Source organism: Canis aureus, chromosome 1, assembly GCF_053574225.1.
Source record: "Canis aureus isolate CA01 chromosome 1, VMU_Caureus_v.1.0, whole genome shotgun sequence".
NCBI classification, from domain to species: domain Eukaryota; kingdom Metazoa; phylum Chordata; class Mammalia; order Carnivora; family Canidae; genus Canis; species Canis aureus.
Window position 1 is genome coordinate 49,706,393 of NC_135611.1, and position 19,438 is coordinate 49,725,830.

The 19,438-nt window shown below is 46.9% G+C and overlaps 1 protein-coding gene across 1 annotated transcript in view; it reads left to right on the top strand.

Annotated features, from left to right (window-relative positions):
• The window catches only part of IGF2R (insulin like growth factor 2 receptor), a 99,459-nt gene that overhangs the window by 29,899 nt on the left and 50,122 nt on the right, over window positions 1-19,438 (top strand). Inside the window, exons 4-10 of the mRNA XM_077899126.1 lie at window positions 286-384; window positions 6,016-6,148; window positions 9,151-9,280; window positions 10,973-11,078; window positions 13,723-13,885; window positions 14,049-14,223; window positions 15,055-15,158. Coding sequence (XP_077755252.1) covers window positions 286-384; window positions 6,016-6,148; window positions 9,151-9,280; window positions 10,973-11,078; window positions 13,723-13,885; window positions 14,049-14,223; window positions 15,055-15,158 — 910 coding nt within the window. The remainder of the gene's footprint in view (window positions 1-285; window positions 385-6,015; window positions 6,149-9,150; window positions 9,281-10,972; window positions 11,079-13,722; window positions 13,886-14,048; window positions 14,224-15,054; window positions 15,159-19,438) is intronic.

The window sequence follows — 19,438 nt, forward strand, 5'->3', positions numbered from 1 at the left end:
TTTACTGTGCTTGCATAGTTGGGGCAGTAGAACAGCTTTGGACCAGTTATACCAAAATTCCAACGTGATTTCACGAAGCTTTTGTCTCATAATTTCTGGGTTTGGGAACTTCTTGATGACCTTGATTAACTAAAACAGTTGGTGTCCTCCCTCCTCCCCCTTCTTCTTGCTGCTTTTAAAATTTTCATTAGCCCTTACTGTTTCTAACTTTAAAGTTGGGCGGGGGGGGGGGGGAAACCCTTACAATATGCAGTATGGTAACTTATTTTTACTTTTTTTAAATAGGGAACTCCTGAATTTGTAACTGCAACAGACTGTGTGCATTACTTTGAGTGGAGGACTACTGCTGCCTGCAAGAAAGACACATTTAAGGCTAAAAAAGAGGTAACAAGGGGACTCAAAGTCATGTGCTTTATAAAGGACATTCTGAGACCTTAAGAATTGAAATCCTGGCCCAAACCTGTTGGGGTAAAAATCTTTTTTAGTTTTCAAATTCCATTTGAGTAGAGATACCATGTGATATAATTGTTAAAATGTGGCTGGGTGGTTTTTATTTTTAGGACAGGGCATTTAAAATCACAGGATATGATTGGATGTAGACTGGCTCACTGTCTACTCAGTTAGTTCTTGGTTTCTGGTGCTGTGCAACCCAGTGGCTGACATGGTTGAGCTTGTGTTTATATTATTCACTCTCCGTACTGGCACCCGTCTCCTCGGCCTTGGAGTGGCTTCTAGATGCTTTGTGAGTCTAGGCCAGGTGTCCCTAAGCCATTCAGTCCTTTGCTGTTCACCTTGGAGACTAGATGTCTCCTGGAATTCCTTCTACTCTTTTCCTGGTGTTTGGTCAAGTCATCTTTGGTGATTAATGAACCATCCTCTCCCCGGGCCCAGGGCCTCTGAGGTTGGCTCCGCTGTATGGCGTTTCCCCTCTCACCACCTCAGGTCTGAAAGTGGTTTTCTGTGCTGGCTTAGACGACAGGCTTTATGGGTTGGTTATTCTCACATCACTCCATTAGTTTTATGTTCTGAAGGGTTGATTTCAAAGACTCTTTTAGGATCTAGGAACTGAAAATGGGAGCAATCCGTTATTTTCACTGATGGCCCAATACGATGTCATTTAAGAAGGGTAAAAAGGGAGGAGTTTGTTTTTAAAAAATAAAGCTAAATTAAGTTATAAATAATAAATGATCAGTGGTTTTTCAAATGTGGCAGTTTGATAGGGAAGTAGAAGAGGCAAAATGTTGCCTCCCGGAAAAGAGCATAAGGAACATTCAGAGAGAAAGAAGTTCCAAGTGTAGAAAGGGTGAAGGTATAATGTACAATGAAACTGATCTGGAGGTGACAATGTCAAATGAAACCTTGAATTTTAACACTTCGGTTAATGAGTCTCCTGGTATATGGTTAGTGGCAGGAAAAGCATCTGAGAACCACGGGAGGGGTGTGCTTCCAGGTCTCCTGTGGGACCTCAGACCTCTCCGTGCCCCACAGATGTCCTCCTGGGCTCTGGTTCTCCAGCTCGGTAGTGATACCCATTTTTCCTGTTTGGACTGAGCGTCCCGTTGCCTTGCTGCTTTGCTGAACTGACAGTTGTGTCTCCCACTACCTGGGGGGTGGATATTGCTTTGCAAAATAAATCCACAAATAGTTACTTGTTTTCTGTTTCTTTGTGTTGGAGGTCAGAAGTCACAGACTACAGCCCCTGGGCCACAGCCTGCCCCTGGCCCATGTTTGTACAGCCCCAGAACTAAGAACACTTTTTACATTTTTACAGGATTGTGAAAAAAGCAAAGAACAGCAACAAGAGAGACCTGTGTGACTCACAGAGCCTAAACTAATTTACTTTGTTGCTCTTTGGAGGGAAGTGAACAGGGGCCTCTTGCTCTTAATCAGTTTTTGGTATATGAGGCGAGAGAGATGGTCTATGTGTTTTCTTAAAACAGTGACATTTAATTTCTCTTCGAAGCTGACCTAAAGATGCACAAGAAATGTGTGCTTTGTTCTCAGGGATACTCCCTTTAGGTCTGCGGGGCAACCGGGGCTCTTTATTCGTGCAGTTTTCATTTATTGAGGGCCTGTCGTGGGCTCAGAAGTAGGATTTTCATTAAAGTTGGAGAGGGCTCTTGCTTTTGGAGAACCCACAGACTGAGGCCACAGAGGGCAAGTCCTCGCTCACGACCTGGGTCCGTTCTGCCTCAGGGACAGAGAAATTGAGCCGGGAGGAGCCGGAGAGCGTGGTTGCTGCTGAACAGCCGCCCGGCACCCCCAGCAGTTCAGAGGGAGCAGATTTCCTCTTGTCTGTCTTCAGCAAGATTTGGTTACATTGTTACACCTCGCAGGCTCTGGTAGCACTTCAAAAACCGTAGTAAATGTTTTATGTTAGAAAAAAAAAATAAAGAAACCCAGATTTGGTTTAGTGTCCCTAGAGTCTTGATTTCTGCACCTCATTTCTGTTGTCAGTGGTTTTGTCCGACTTAGAGTAATTGGGCGGGCAAAGCTCATGATGGTTCCAGACGCTGCCTTTACAGACTGCCCGTATAATGCTTGTTTAGTTGATTCTGGTAGGGTTGTTGTTGTGTGTGTTTTTTGTTTTTGTTTTTTAAGATAGTAATTTCTCTAAAATATTTTGGACATACGTCCCCTTACTGTAGCGCTCTGGGGAACACAGAAAATTCAGGACTGACATGCTAGTGTTCTTACCAGAGTTACATAAATACAGTTAATATACGTACAGCACTAACTAGGTTGATTCACTGTGTGGTGTGTGAAGCTGGCAAACGACCTCCTTCCCCGGCGGCTACATTCCTGCTCTTATGAATGTCTCCATTGCTCTACTCAGTGGAGCAGGAAGTGGGGAGGACTTTCCCCAGGAGCCTTGACTGTTTTTCCGATGCATGCTCCAATTCTGTGGGGTGCTGTGTTAGGCGTGTCTTCTGTTCCTTCCTGGAGGAGAGAGCCGGCCAGAAGTTGCTAAAACTGCCTCGAGTGGGGGGTCTGTGGACCTTGCTTACTGGAATCTCTTTAAGTCTTTTGGTGAAATCGAGCTAGTTTAGAACTACGAGCTCTTTCACACGTGGTCCCGGCTTTCCTTCCCAGCCTGCTCCCTCCTCTCAGAGGCCTTGGTCTTGTAGCTAGAGACTTGCTCCTTGCATTGTGTCCCACACGCCACCCGGGTCGCTCCCTGCTGGAGTTGATGTTTCTGTGTGATGATGGCAGACTTTACATTTGCAGGACATTGGAACCTGGTCCCAGTATGCAGTAATACCTTTAATTTTGGTTGCTTTTCTGCAGGATGCAGTGTTAGGCTTGGTGCCTGGCTTTCTGACCTTGCTGGCTTTGTGTGCCTGTGCACCCCCCCGCCCTGGGATAGACGCCAGCCTCTTCAGTCATCCTCGGGACCACTGATCCGCTGTGGATGTTGGGAGAGATTGCTTTAAGGGTCTGGTTGAAATGAGTTCATGAGTCCCCTGGGGCCGGGAGGAGGTGCCGGTTGACTCGATCCATTAGATCACTGTGAAATCGCTGAGAACCAGACTGCGGAAAAGGGTTAGTAGGTCAGAGCATTCCTGCAGATTTGATAGCATCTTTCTAAGAAAAACTTGTTAGCTACATAGTAAGCAGTTAACTTTTGTTATATATTTAGATCTGCCTGTGAATAGCTTCAGTCTAACAGACAAAATTTTAGGAAAATCATCCTTAGATAGTGATGAAACAAATTAGTTTGAAATGATTGCCGAGAACATGAAGTTTGGGATACCCTCTGGCAGGGTGATTAAAATGATAGTGTATTATTTTGGAAATAAGATTTAAAGGGATGTTTCCCTAAAGACGTAGCAGTAGGTGGTGTTAACCACATGAGCAGGGTCTGTTTTATTCTTGAGCACATCTCTGGACTTGACTGCTTCGCCTTCAGAAATAGACTTTGTAAAGCACAGGCTCTTCCAACTGTGATGGGTTCCTTGAAATTTTAAAAATGAGAGGACATTAGTTCATAGAGCTGAGAGATCATAAGTTGGAATCCAGTAAGGGCTGGATTAGATGACCAGAGGGGGAACTTGTCTTCATGTGTTACTAAATAGGTGTTTGAGGCACCCCTGTGAGGTTCTAGGCATTATCCTAAGCCCCTTGCTTGGGACTACAGGAGTGACTAAGTTCCTGTCTTCAGGGAGCTTACCCACTCGTGGGAGGAAGCTGACAAGTCAGCAAATGGCAGTGCCTGGAAATACACATCAGTGCTATGAAGGAACATCATAGCATAGCCGGGCCCACCTTGAACATGCTCAGGACACTTCCATTAGCCTCTAGTTGGGCAGAATCATCTAGCACAAAGCCTATTCTATAGTAAAGTGTTGAACATCTGATGTAATTTATTGAATGTTATATGGGTGCAGAATCGTTGTCAGTGTGCTGTTTACCCCTGTGGTCGCCCACTGATGGAGCCGCTGCTGCCCAGAATCAGAGACAGGGTCCACCTGCAGATCATCAGCCTGGAGACAAGGCTCAAATTCAAAATTCCAAGTATGGTTTCTACTGAATGCATATCGCTTTCATGCCACTGCAAAGTTGAAGAACCATAAGGTGAAGCACTGTAGGTCAGGGACCGTCTGTTGATCAAGGATTCAGAACTGACAGGACTTGCTGATGGTTTGGAAGGTAGAATGTTAGGGTCTAGGGTGATCTTAAGGTTTTAGCTTGAGCAGCCGGCTGAATGCTGAGATGGAGAACCCTGGAGTAAGAGTAGGTTTTAGGGGAGAAATCAAAGGCCCATTTATTTTTTTAATTATTATTTTTTGGTTTATTACTTATTTTTTAATTTTTATTCAATATTAGTTAACATAAAATATATTATTAGTTTCAAGGGTAGAATTTTTTATATTTTATTCAATTTAGTTAACATATAGTGTATTATTAGTTTCAGGGGTAGAATTTAGTGATTCATCAGTTGCATGTAACACCCAGTGCTCATTTTTAAATGTTAAATTTAAGATGCTTTTGAGTATGTAAGTGATAATGGGACAGTAACAACAGTTATGTGGGCTTGATGGGAACTGCACCCAGAACTTTACAGACATTAACTCATTGAGTCCTTACAACAACCCTCTGAGCTATGACTGTTATTTCCATTTGACACATGGGGAAACGGAGGCACTGAGGTCAGATTGGCTCATGGTCATGCTAAGTGTCAGCAACCAGAGTTTGGATCCAAGCATCCTGTCTCCAGAGTCTGCTGATAAACAAGATCTACTGTGGTTGGCTAGGAAGTCTGGAGTTGGGCAAGAGACATACATTTGGGAATCATTGGTTGGCGTCGAATGACATCACTAGGGGAATGGGTGTAGACAGGGAAATGGCCTGAGAAGTCAGGTGTGGAGTGCCTGCCTCTGCATTAAGAGTTAGAAGGGAGATAAGGAACGTTCCCAGGAGGATGAGAAGGAGCAGCCAGCAGGTGGAAGGAAACTAGGAGTCTCTAGGGGACCAGGCAGCAAAGGGAAGAACTGGTAGGGAAGGGCCAGTGGCATTTGAATGCCGCTGTGAGCAAGGCCAGGGGGAGGCTGAGAATGCACATCGGGTCTGACATCAGGTGGTCAGTGGTGATGTGGTGGGAGTGGTTTTGGTGTGGTGGGAACAGCAACCTCCCATGCCCACATGCAGGAGAGAATGGAAAAGGAGGAAGGGGGGTGGATGAGGAGGAACCAGTCAAGTAATTTCACTGTAAATGGCAGATTTCTGGCATGAGGGCCATGGGCAGTGTAGAGGGGAGGGAGGACATCCGTAAGCTGGCAGTTACTATAGCATGCCAGTGGAGATGGGACAGGAGGGAGGGAAAGATGGTGGTGCTAAATGCAGAGCAGCTGAAGCTCTCATTGGCCTTTGCTTTGTTTCTTTTGTCTCCGGGTGATCTCATGGCCTCCCCTAAGCAGTGAAGACTGGTGTTAGACGACATTGGTCAGAGGCTCTGCCGAGCTGGTAGCCCAAGGAGGTGCATGTTGAAGACTCACTTTTTCTCTTCTCTTCTAGGTGCCATGCTATGCATTTGATGGAGAGCTCAAGAAGCATGATTTAAATCCACTGATCAAGATTAGTGGGGGTTACTTGGTGGATGACTCTGACCCGGACACTTCTCTGTTCATCAACGTTTGTAGAGACATAGGTAGGTTTGGCAGTGGTGGTGGTGAAGGATTTCTTAGAAGGCTTTAGTATCTTTGCCTTTCCACTGCTACTCCATTTGGATATCCATGTCCCTGAGTAGGCGCTCTAAGGAGGCAGGAAGATACTCTGTGCATAACCCCACCCCTCAGCCCCCAGTCAGTTTTGGTTCCAGTGCAGATTTTATGTAGTCTATTGGTCCATTTCAGTGAGTTCTCTTTGCCAGACATTTTGATTCCAGGATTCTCAGGTAACTGACTTCCAGTGAGATGGTGGGAGAATGAACGCCGTGGGTGTGCTGGGCGCCCCAGACCTGCCGCAGCATGCTGAGTCAGCCTTCCAGGGAGGGGCCGTGAGGAGGATGGCTTAGAAGCCGGGTGTTGTGTAACTTATGTCTGTGGGCTTTGAGTTGCAGGCCTGCCTGCGAAAGGGGGAGAAGAATGGTCGAGGGACCTTGGGAACTTGGTTGTGTTGCGTATTTTGGCCTAAGCCAACTTCTTGCCTGGCATTCTCCTTAGGTGCTAGAAGTGGTGGGAGAAGCTTGGGTGTCTTTGTTAAATGAACTGAAGATTGTAAATGATCTTTATCTAAATAGAGCCCTAAGGAATTTTACCAAGTCTTTGTTCTGTCAGAACTTTCTAGAACCTAGCTTTATGTGTTTTTTCAGGGCTAGGGGTTGTTAGTCCCGTAGGCCAAGACTTTCCATTACTCTAGCAGCAGTTGTGTCACAAGTCAATCTTGCTGGTAATTAGCAAATAAAAAGATCATTTTTAGTGTTTTCTTTATGTCCCCGTTTCTCACATAGTACATGGAACTTTGGCCTTAGGAAAGTTTGGAAAAAATACTAAAAATAAACTGAGTACAGGAGGGTGTGGCTGGGTGGTAGGTACAGGAGTTTACAGTGATTCTTTGAATTGTACAAGTACGTTGTGTACCATTTTGATTATTTCTTAACAGTTTTAAAACGTGAGTATATGACATACGTGGTTCAGTAAAAGTGACCAGTGATAATCTTAGATTTTTTTGTGTGTGTGTCAGCTCTTCGCATCATTCTTTTTTTCTCCAAGGACAGCTTTTAATGTTCTTTTGGAAAAAAGCGGAGAGACAAAGTCTGTGTCTTAAGTGGGTCCGTAGCTCAAGTTGGATTATAAAGCTGAAGAATCTTGCAGATTATTGGATTCATTTTAGTTTAGGAAACATTTAGATTCCTGGTTTTTTTTTTAAATCATTTTGAAGATTGTCTGAAATTGGTGGAGATATTCTTTTTTTTTTTTTTTTAAGATTTTATTTATTTATTTATTCATGAGAGAGAGAGAGGCAGAGACATAGGCAGAGGGAGAAGCAGGCTCCATGAAGGGAGCCTGATGTGGGACTCGATCCTGGGACTCCAGGATCATGCCCTGAGCTGAAGGCAGATGCTCAACTGCTGAGTTCTCTTTGTGAGACATTTTGATTCCAGGTGTCCCTGGTGGAGATATTCTTATACAAGTTTTTTTGTTATTCTGATTACTGGTAGTTTGGATTAAACTTTAGTGATTTTGACTCACAGTAATTTTTTAAATTTAAGAGTTTGAAGTTAAATAAAGTTAATATACTAGTTTTTGTCTAGACATTCTCCATCCCCAGGAAGTTGTCTTAGGCCTCAGACCCTGTTTGACATTGACCCTGAGAACCTCACAAGCAGCTGTGGGTTTGCTGCTGTATGCCTAACTCTGCACACTCAGGGTTCTTTCTCGTCTCCTATTTTTGCCTTTAGTAAACTAATGCTGTGGGGGCAAGCAGCACAGCAGGTACTCAGTATGGACTAAACCCACCCACCCTTATGAAGATTTGAAGTACAGCCTTGACCACTGCAGGGGGGCACTTTCCTTTTCATCAGCTGGCGCCGCCTCCTGTCAAACTGGAGAAGATATGGCAACCCTCCCCCTCTGATTGATGAGGCTTTTGTTAAAGACTGGGCTGGGCCATATTTACTCATTCATGGGGGAAATATTTTTTGAGCTCCTATCACGTGCTAGGCACTGAGTCACGGCCCTGGATGGAGCTTATAGTTGGGTGGCACATGCCTGGTAAACCAGTAAACCCTCTGCTGTGGTAGATGCCAGCCATGGTGCAAGCAAAGCCACGGGTCATCTGAAGTCTGGGCATTGTTCTAGGCACATCAAGATGTCCTTCCCCAGACCTTTGGGCGGGGGGATGCACCTGCAATTCTATAGCTGTATAATTAGAGCAAAGTTACAGAGATAGCAAGTGGTGGTGTTAAGAGATTTCAACCCAGAGCGGTCTCTAGGTTCTTTCCATGAATTTCCTCATCTTCCCACTGATCCATGGAGTGCCTGCATCTTCTAGTTGGTTTATAGTTTGGAGAAGGGGATTATGCTCAGGTTAGTGTATCTTTAGGAATGGGGATACTGGCATTCCTTGAGTACAAATTACATTATAGTCCCTATTTCTTTTTTATTTCTTTTATTTTTTTCCAAAGATTTTATTCATTCGAGAGAGGGAGAAAGAGAGCACGAGTGTGTGTGTGTATGGGGGAGGGGGGTTGGGGCACAGAGAGAGGGAGAGAGAGAGAGAAGCAGACTCCCTGCTGAGCAGGGAGCCTGATGGGAGGCTCCATCCCAGGACCCTGAGATCATGACCTAAGCTGAAGGCAGACACTTAAAAATCTGAGCCACCAGGCATATCAATAGTCCCTGTCTCTCAGGTACCTCTTCCCTACCAGTGCAAACCAAGTGCTTTCTAGTCTTGCCTTCACTTCCCAGCAGCTCTGCAGGGCAGGCAGTGCTGTTCTCACTTCATGCATCTGAAGAGGTCACTGGTGTGCCCAGGCCTCTCTTAGAATGGGGCTGAGTCCTAGCTCCTGTTTGTTTCCAAACTTCTGCTACTTTGTGTTATTTTGAGGACCTTCAAAAATTCAGTAATTGTTTTAAAGGAACTTCTGTGCCTTAGGTTAAGTGTGATTGATTAGCAGCTCTGATGTCCAGTCTGATGGATGTTTTACAGACTCACTGCGGGACTCAAGTCTACAGTTGCGTGGCTGCCCCCCCGGCACTGCTGCCTGCCTGGTGAGAGGGGAGCAGGCGTTTGACGTTGGCCAGCCCAAGGGAGGACTGAAGCTCCTGAGCACGGACAGGTGAGTCTGCACTTGCTGTGTGCTGCCTGAGCAGACCTTGCCGATGCTTGTGACATCATGAGTCATTGCTGCTGGTCACATAGGCCACTTTGCTTGTTGATTTTCTAATCATTTGTCTTTATAGCCCCCCCCCCCCAAATGTATATTGCGATGCAACTGTATGTATACGTGTGTTCAGTTCATGAAATAACCCCTACCTTATGGTGTGTTCTGGTATTTTCCATGTCACTCATGAAGTTGCTTTTGTGTCCTTAGTTCTGTTCTTGGAGAACACCATCTCCCTAGTCCTCTGTTCTTGGAGAACACCATCCTGGAGGGGCAGTTTGCTGGTGTGCTTTCTGACTGGGGCACCGCCCGCACCCTAGTTCCAGCAGGGAGTGGCGGGGGGGTTGTTTCTTATAATAAGCTGTGCTTTTGGCACATGCTCTTCTACTGCCTTCATACCTTGAATTATCAGAGGGATGTTTTTCTACAGTGTGTCACACCAGACCACGTCTTGGATCATGCTTTAGATTCCAGGGGGCTTTAGTGGACGCCTTGTTGTGGCTTGTTCTAGCATGGAACGGGTGATGTGTCAGGGCGGGTGCTTCTGTCCATAGAAGACACTGGAGCATAACCTAAATTTAAAAATGTTTGGGAGGTTTCTATATGTGTGTCTGTATCAGTTTGCCAGGGCTGCCTTAACAGTGCCATAGACTGGCTTCAGCACAGAAATTTATTTCCTTTTGGTTCTGGAGGCTAGGAGTCCAAAATGTCAGGAGAGCTGTTTCTCCTTAACTTGTAGACAGCTACCTTCCCCGGGCTGTCCTCATGTCTTTTCCTCTGTGTGTCTGTGTCCTGGGCTGTCCTCTGTTTATGGACACCAGTCATTTCTGGTTAGCTCCATGCCCCTGTCCCCTGTGCTCCCGTGGCCTCATTTTTGCTTCATCACCTCTGTATAAACCTTCGAATACAGTCATATGCAGAGGTACCAGGGATTAGGGCTTCGGAATGTGAATTGTAGGGGAACACAGTTCAGTCCATCCCACCGTTCTAAGTGGCAAGTGGGTGACTCCTCACAGGGGAGAGGGGACTTTGCAAAACACAGGCATTGAGTGAGAGCTCAAGCTTGTCTTCAGAGAAAAGGAAGGTCATTGTTTTCGGCTGTTCTGCGGCTGGCCTTCGCCCTGGGAGCAGCAAGCACGTCCTGCAGGGAGACCCACACGCGCTGTGGTGGCCCAGGCTCCTCCTGGCTGTGGGAGGTCACGGTGGCCGGGGCCCTTGGCTGTCTTCAGCTTAAAGGAAAGAAGATCTTGGCTTACACTTACGAGTTATTGTTTGGAGAAGTGGTCGTGCAGCCGTGTGGCCAGAAATGTGTTCGGCCTGCTCGGCTGTGTTTATTTTGTTTTCTTCGATCGTTTATAGTTTTTTCTTATTTGTCTTACTCGAGCAGCTTTTCTTAGTATTTAAATTTACGTGTTGGTCATTTTATTTTTAAAAAAGCAATTAGCATTCATTGAAGTTTACTTAAAAACAGGTTTTTTAAAAAAAGTGAAAATTAAGGTATTTTGTACTACAGTTTCCTTTATATTTTAGTGTTAATTCTGTTACCCCTTCCCCTCAAATGAGCGTGCTGAATGCCCAGGGCAACAGATCAATTTGAAGGGAACTCCTACTTCTATAACACTCATTTTCTCAACATGTGTCATTCAGGCTTGTCCTGAGTTACGTGAAGGAAGGGGCTGGGGAGCTAGACTTCTGTGACCATCATAGCCCAGCAGTGACGATTACGTTTGTCTGCCCGTCGGAGCGCAGAGAGGTGAGTGTCTTGTCTTAGGAGGATTAATGGCAGCCCACGTTAGTGGGGGCTGTTGAGGCAAGCACATCTGAGGGGGGGTAGGGCGGTGGGTCTGGAGGCAGGAGGGCGTGAGCCGAAAAACGATGTGGTGATGGAATGTCTGGGAAGACGTGATTCCTGGGATGGACTCTCTGGCATGTGTGAGGGTCTCAGGGGCAGCAGCTTGGTGTGTGCTCTTTCTCAACAACCTGGAGGGGCCCCTACGTTCATCGAAGCAGGATGGTGTTTTGTTCTACTTTGTGTGAGAGGATTTTAAGCGGTTCGTGGAAAGCTTTTTAAAAATTATATAGTAATGCTGGTTTGAATGAATATTCGAAAAGCCATGTATATAATCTTAAACCTGTGATTTCCTAGCTACTTTGTTAGGATGAGGCAAGGTAAAAATAGCTAATTGGTTTATAGAAACAGTAAGAAATGAGTGGAACAGATGGTATGCAGACTGAGTGGAGCTTCTGCAGGCCAGTGTCTGGGGTTTGGGGGCCATGCAGGTAGAAGCGTCCCGGCCAGAGGGAAGGTTCTTATTTGAGGGTCTTGCAGTGGAGTGTTTCATCCCCTCCTCCCATGCTCACAGGCGGGTCCCTGACCCTGTCCTCGTCCTCTGGCTGTTCACTCACTTCCAGCACACTCGTAAACTCCTTGAGGGTAGGGCTGGAGTCTGCTTGTCCTTGGGCCCGTGCCCGGCACATTGCACGTGTCCGTGGCTGTTCGAGTGTTCTAGCAGGTGCGGGGTGCTGATGGAAGGGAGATAGCCTCTGGGGAGGAAGGGCAGGGCTTTCCTCTAATTTATTTCTGTCTCCTCATAATAGAATGATGGAGGAGGAGCTGAATTCTTTGGCGAGGGAACCGTGCTCCCCCTCCCCACAAACAAACATGGAATTTGGTCTGGTTTCGGGCTGGCAGCTGGCCCGTTTCGTGTGTGGGGGATGTGGAGACAAAAGTGCAGTCCAGGCCAGCTTTCCATTTTAGGTCTGCAGACTTGCAGGGCCACGTGGCGTCCGCCTAGCACAGATCAGCAGTCGACGTTAGTTCTGAAGTACACGTTGGGGGGATGTTTACGGGCACTTGCCTTTTGTGCCTGCAGACGTGACTTGAAATCTTTCAAGCCCGATGAGACGTCCTAAGCTGCCGGGGGTCTTTAGTGTTACCTTTTCCTGCTTGTCCGTTCAGCGACAAATGGTTCATCCCACCACAGCGAGGGGAATTAGGACATTCCCTCCCTTCTTTTCCGTGGGATGCAGGGCACTTTGTGGCATTAGCAAAGGAGGCCGGTTTGTGATATGTGGAGCCAGAGGTTCCATTTCCAGCCTCACCGTTTGCGGACAGACCTGGGTGACACATGACACCTTAGCACTTGTGGGTTCCTTTAAGCCTTTACTCAGGCTCATTGAATGCTCTTAGGAGCTGGAATTTGAGTAAATGTTCCCCATATCATATAGATCTTTTTAAGAAAAGCTGTGTTGAATTGACATACTGTAAAATTCGCCTGTTTCAAGTACAACGAAATGGTCATTATTAACAGAACATATTAACAGAATTGTGCAACCTCCAGTACAATCCAACACGAGCACATTTCCATCACCCCAGAAGAGACCTTGTGCCCTGGAGCGGTCACTCCCCACCCCACCCCCAGCCCTGGAGACTGCACTGGGTCACTCCCCACCCCACCCCCAGCTCTGGCGACTGCACTGACTGCACCTTGCCCTGGGGGGAGGGAGGGGCTTTTGTACCTGGCTTTGCTCACTTAGTGCTTGGCACTCCATCACTCGGGGTCCCACTGCCCTAAGCCGAGTGGTTAAACCTCGATTTTGAGTCACCTGGACTTGCAGCTCTGTATCGTACTAATTTGTGGCCCGTGTTTGTAGCCCTGGCACTTTGTACTGTGCTTGGCACATGGCAGGCACTCGGGAGATGTATGCCGCGTGGTGTTGCCTGGAAGCAGAGTGGCTATTCCTGGTACTAAGACTAGTGAAACCTTTCTCCCGAGGATGGTTCACGGGTGACACTACTCTGTTCGACGGTGATCGCCTCCTTCCCCATCACACCAAAGACTAGCATCTGAGCTCCTGTTTGTAAAAGCAGATCTCTGGCAGCAAAGTGGCATAAGTCGGGTTTGTAGTGGGTGATGCCCTGGCTTTCCCCAGGGGCAGGAGCAGATTTAAGGATAGGTGAGGTGTGCCCAAGACCCCATTGACAACCTGAGAAAAGGGGTTACAGACCATTTCCCCAGATACACTCATGCACAGTGATTTCCACTCAGCTTGGGGGTTTGACCAGCTCCTTTCAGCTCTGGTTGAAAGGAGGGAACAGACCCAATGCCTTCACAAGTTATGGCTGCTTGCAGAGGTTGTGGCTATTGGGTTGACGTTGAGTCCAGGCCAGGCTCACTGGCTGAACCTTGAGTGTGACTCTGAAAGAGACGAGAACGGTTGCAAGTAAACAGGGGTTGTTTTACACCAAGTGAGCGCACAATGTGAGGGGCAGTTATCATTCAGAAACAGCAACAGAAGCACATAAAACCCAGCAGCGTACCTTTGAGCTTTTCAGAAGCATGGAGAATTTGCATTTAAGAACATTAATTTTGCTCCTTTCAAACTGTTTCTAATAGGGCACCATTCCCAAGCTCACAGCAAAATCCAATTGCCGCTATGAAATCGAGTGGGTCACCGAGTATGCATGCCACAGGGATTATCTGGAAAGCAGAACCTGCTCTCTGAGCAGCGAGCAGCATGACGTCACCATTGACCTCCAGCCACTCAGACAGGACGGAGGTGAGGGGCACTTTGAAGGGGAAGTTGTGGGGGGTGGGTGCACCTAGCCTCTGCCACTGGGTGTTTCAGAAGGGGGTTCAGGTGTGCCCGAAGTGTGATCCCCTCAGCCTCTAGCGCTTGTGCATGTAACCGAACCTCTCCTCATCTGTTCTCCTTTCTTTAGCTTCATTGTCCCCTTACTACACTTCGGATGGAAAGGAATATATGTTTTATTTGAATATCTGTGGAGAAATCCAAGTGCCGTTCTGTAGTAAGAGAGACGCCGCCGTTTGCCAAGTGAAAAAGTCGGATTCCTCTCAAGTCAGAGTAGCAGGAAAATACCAGAATCAGACCCTCCGGTGTGTAAACAATAATTTTGAAGTGCATTGTGTCTGTTCTTGTGAAACATAACCGACTCTCCTTGTCTTCTTCCTCCTTCCAGTTTCCATAAAGTGCAGGCAGGTCCTGTGGAGCCCACATTCCTGCATGTTTGACGTAGGCGAGTTGCCATTTGTCACTGATCCTGGCTTTCCCAATAAGACTATTTCTGTGAAAACTGCTCATTGTATTATCTATTGTGTGTAGGGAATCACGGTGTAGGAAAGGTATTTGATTAGTTTACAGTCGATTCGGCCTTTATTTTAAAGTGCGTGTTCCTGAGGAGTTCCGATTTTTCTCTGGCAGTTAGAGAATCTAAAATGCCGTTAGCATTACATGAAAGTTTGAAATGACTAAAAAAAAAAAAAAAAAAAAAACATTCAGTACCATTCCTGTTGGTAGTTATCTTCGCAAAAGTGTTAGGAAAACGTAGCTCTCTGCAAATGAGTATTGTGCAGGATTCCTCAGGTAAGACTGTTTATGGCAGTTGCTAGATAAACTCTGTGTTTCTTGGGTCTTATTTATTTTGTACAAAATCCAAAACAAGAGTGGAAGAGTTTTCATGCTCACAGCAAAACCTTCAGTCCTTTCTTCCAGCCAGCTATTACTTTGAAGTACGCGGACGACAAGCCCATACATTTGGAACTCATTTCCTCTAGACGTTTTTCCCCAGCTGGCCAGAGAGCTTGCTGTTTTATGTCAGTACTGATTTGTTGATGGTATGCAAAAGGCTTAATGTAGAAACGTGTAACAATTCAAGGTCCTTTCCTGGTTCTACCAAACCTGTGTGTGTGTTTGTTGCAAACATCTAGATACTCTGATGGAGACCTCACCTTGATATATTTTGGAGGGGACGAATGCAGCTCAGGCTTCCAGCGGATGAGCGTCATCAACTTTGAGTGTAATAAGACCGCAGGTGAGTGCCCGGCGATTGTCCTCGCCACGGGAGCATGTGTGTTCATGGCATGGACCAGGCAAACATTCTCCTTTGGACAGGGCCACCTCTGGTCCCCAGACGAGGTTGCTGTGTTGTAGCGGGTAGGAGTACCCCTGCCACCCCGCCCCACCAACGACACACACATCCTGTTTCCATTTTCCCCTGCTCTCTTGTTTATTTTGGGAATGGGCCCGGCACTGGGCTTGCTGGGAAAGCATTTCTGTCTTGAATTCTGGCTTGCACCGAAGCGTGTGCGGGTCCAGCAGTGTGGGTTTCCTCACCACCCTCGAGGGCTGGTCACTAAAAGAGCTCTTCTTGACCGAAGTGAGTTTCAAGATGACCCTTTCTGCAAACGGGCAGCCCCGTGGTAGAGGCTGGATGTGGAGATTGCAACAGGTCACAGGGCAAATTTAAGTGGAACGTTTGGTTTTTCTGAGTGTTGAAGAGAAGCTTTCTTGCATTCATAGCGGCATGAGCATTTCAAAAAACTGTGCTGCTGTCTGTATCTTGGAAGATCATGGGCACAGTCCATGTCTGGAGGGAGGTGGTGGGGGTCCCATCATCACCAGAGAGCCAGTCTGTCGGCCTCTAGGCCGTGAGCCTAGGTGCATGCAGGCGGACCGAACCTCCACGTGGAGCTCTCATTTCGGAGCTGGCCCTGTTCCAGTCTGGCTGTACAGCCGCAGGAGCTCGAGAGGCTGCCCCACCCCTGAGGGTCTTTTTGGCTATTCGTTCTGTTTGTTTTTTGTGTTTCTATGGCAGAGCTTTGACCAGTGGTCATGAGGCAGGTTCCTATGTGATTCACCAGGGGCTTGGGGAGAGGCAGCTGCACACGACGTGGACTGTGCTCTAGAAGCTCACGTCTGCGACGGTGAAGGGGGTTAGGGCGGTTGTGATTGGCACCGGGCTCTAATAAATTGCCTTGGGAGCAGGCAAAGAAGGGTCCTGGAGTAGAGCAGTTGGGAAGACTTTAAATCAAAGTGCCGTTTGCCGTTTCCAGCAGCCTCCTGCTGTCCCTGGCCCCCTGGCTCCCCTGCCCTCTCACCATTAACTCTGCTTATCTTCTTGGAGCGTGCGCTCTGGTCTCACTCTGGAATTTATTTGCTGGCTCTTTTTTTTTTTTTTTTTTTTTTTAAGATTTTATTTACTCATGAGAGACACAGAGAGAGGCAGAGACACAGGCAGAGGGAGAAGCAGACTCCCTGTGGGGAGCCCGATGCGAGACTTGATCCCAGGACCCCAGGATCACAACCTGAGCTGAAGGCAGAAGCTCAACCACTGAGCCACCCAGGTGCCCCTTTGCTGGCCCTTTTGATAACTTCCACGTTCAAGTGGATTTGTTCCATATACGTTTGTCTTGTATATCTGCTGAGACCCTGAGGCCTTAGGATACCGTAATGGCTGTACCCTTTACAGGCGTTTAGACTGGAAGCCTAGACGGGGAGACAACATGGGGCCTGTGGTGCGGGTCACACAGGCTGGACCAGGGTTGTGGACAGGTTCTGCACCCAGGACTTTGTCAGGAAGGTGGCACCAAATCAGCGGTTTGGGGGCGAGGCAGTGATGAGGATCGAGGCTGCTTGGTGAGCTCTGTGGGGCCATGAGGAGAGGAGTAAGCCAGACACTGAAGTTGGGCAGCTGTGGGGAACTGTCTTTGCGGCACAGGGAGTAGCTCGTGCATAGGCCTGAGTGTGGGCAGGTGTGAATAGGTCAGAGCTTCGCACTCAGAACATGGCTAAAGAGGACTATAGACTGGAGAGTGAGAAGCTTGTATGTCCTGCAGAGTAGCTGGATTTTCTGTAGAAGGTAGCATAGATCCCCAAGGCCTTGGGGTGGGGGGTGAATGACTGTGTTTTGGGTGCATCTCCCATGTTGTTTGAATGCCCTGCTGCTCTCTCCAGACTCCCCATCTTTCTTCCACCCTCCTCACCTCCTCAAGCTCTTAGAGGAACTGTCTCTGAAGTCCAGCTCTACTGTGTCCCCGGGCCTGGGATGTGCACCCTGCTTCTTACTCTGTGTGCCCAGGCCTTGGGACCCCGGGGTGCCCACCCTCCCCTGCTGGCCAAGCTGCTTTGCTGTTGGCCAACTTCTGTGCTTCACGTCCCCCTCCGACCTTGTCATTACCCCTTTTGGCCCCGTTCTGTCCTGGGCTTTTTATAAATGACTTGGCTGAGATCTTTGCGTGCGCACTGATCTCATGTGGGCATGCTGGGAAGATAGAATAATGATCTAAAAAGATCCCAGCAGGTGAGGAGGATATTGAGAAGGGTACATAGTCTGCGACCGCTAGGGGAGAGGCGCCGACACTCAAGCCTTGTGCTGGAACATGCCGATGCCTCAATGAGCCAAGGCTTGAAAAAAAAAAACCGCTAACGGCCATTTTTTCCTCTTTTATCTTTATTATTAAAGATTTTTCAAACACACAAGTAGAACATTACAATGAGAATTTATCTGCTTGTCACTTTTTACTGAACAGTTGCTAATATTTTGCCAAATTTGCTTCATATAAACTCTACGTCACCACTGATGGTTCATAACATTCCACCCCACCTCCATTCCTCCCCGTGACCCAGGGCCTTTGTCAGACCTGACAGGATTCACAGAGATGTCCTCATGCCAAAAACCCAACGTCTTCCTAGGCTGTTCCAGTTAGGATGGTGGCAGGAAGGCCAGACGGGGATGTTAGATGTTTTGTGACAGGTTTTGAGCTTGTTCTCACACTGGAGTTGGAATATAAAATATTTACTACTGCTCCCAGCTCTGTGATTCAGTATTTCAAATTTCAGAGCAAACTGTATGTACAGTTATTTCGTTATTATTTTGTTCAGGCTTAAATTTAGAGTTCTTATTGAAAAATCCCTCGGTGGATTTTGTTTGGATACGTGTAATAATGTAATTTTGGTATATGAATGAATGTTAACTGGTTATATAATATAATGTGGTTTATAGTTTAACTTGGATGTTCTAGAATTATTTATGTTCATAAATCTAGAGCTCACACGTTTTGAGACACAAAGGTGCATACATTTGTTCTTTCAGCCTGTATGTGCATACACCTACATACAACCTTTTGTTTTAGCGGCTTACATCTAGTTTGCTGTAATGCAGTACTTATTGGTGATTGTATCAGATAAGGACATTAAATTGTGTTTTTGGAAGAGCGATATATTGGAGCTACCCACAAATTTAGCTGACTCATTACGTTAAAGATTTCTTTAGTGCCAATGCAGGTCACTGGAGGGACTGGCAGCGGGGCTGCCTTGTGTTTCCTTCTCATCTCGTGTTGTTGCTTTCTGTAAACTTGTCCTTGAAGGACTCTGCAGAATGGGAGCAGCATTTTGTCAAAAATGAGCTAGAACTAAGTGGGATGTCCCAACCTCAGAGGCAGGGAGGCTGGGAAATGCAGCTTAGCTGTGCACCCAGGAGAATTAAGCCATTTTGGTGAGTAGGTAGCTTTGTCTTCGCTGCAGCATGACGTGGGATGGTGCTGTAGGCAGAGAGTGACTTGGTTCCATGGGAGGAATCCATTTTCCCTTGAGCTGTGGAGTTCCAGCTTACTATTCTTCTAAAACTCATTGAGTAATGAAATAAGAATACAAGTAAGATGCACACCAGTGGTTATTGAAAACTGGCTCTCCCTCATCAGTAGATTTCAGATGTAGAACCAGCTCCCAAATGGGGATAGACGATACTAGAACCATTCCTAGTGTTATTTAATGATTTGCCGGCTTACCTGGTGAGAGAGAAACGCAGCAAATACTTCACGTTTGTGGGAAACAGAAATCTTTTTTCAGATAGCGAAATGCAAACCCAGACAAACCCAGTCGGAGTAAGCTGGTCGTCCTTCAGTCACACAGGTGGGGTGAAGAGACGAATAAGTTCCATTGCGGTGGGGGGTGGTGGTGGGGTAGCACATGTGGAGGGAGTGTGGGGGGTTCCCAACGAGAGAGGGTGGGCTGTTTGTTGTCGGGAGAGAAGCTGGGAGTGCTGCATCTGAAAAAGAAGGGATTGAAGTACATATGTTTAAGAGGAAAAAAAAGAAAAGAAAAAAAACCCCACAGTAGTATAGGGAAGTATTGCCTTGTGGTTATGGTTATGATCCTGGCTCTGGGTCCAGACTGTCTGCGTTTGAATCCTGGCTCCTCTGCTTCCTAGCTATGAAACCATAGGCAAATTATTTAACCCCCCCTTAATCTATAAAAATGGGGTTAAAACTGTACCTGTGCCATAGGGCTAAATGTGCCAACGTATATGAAGTA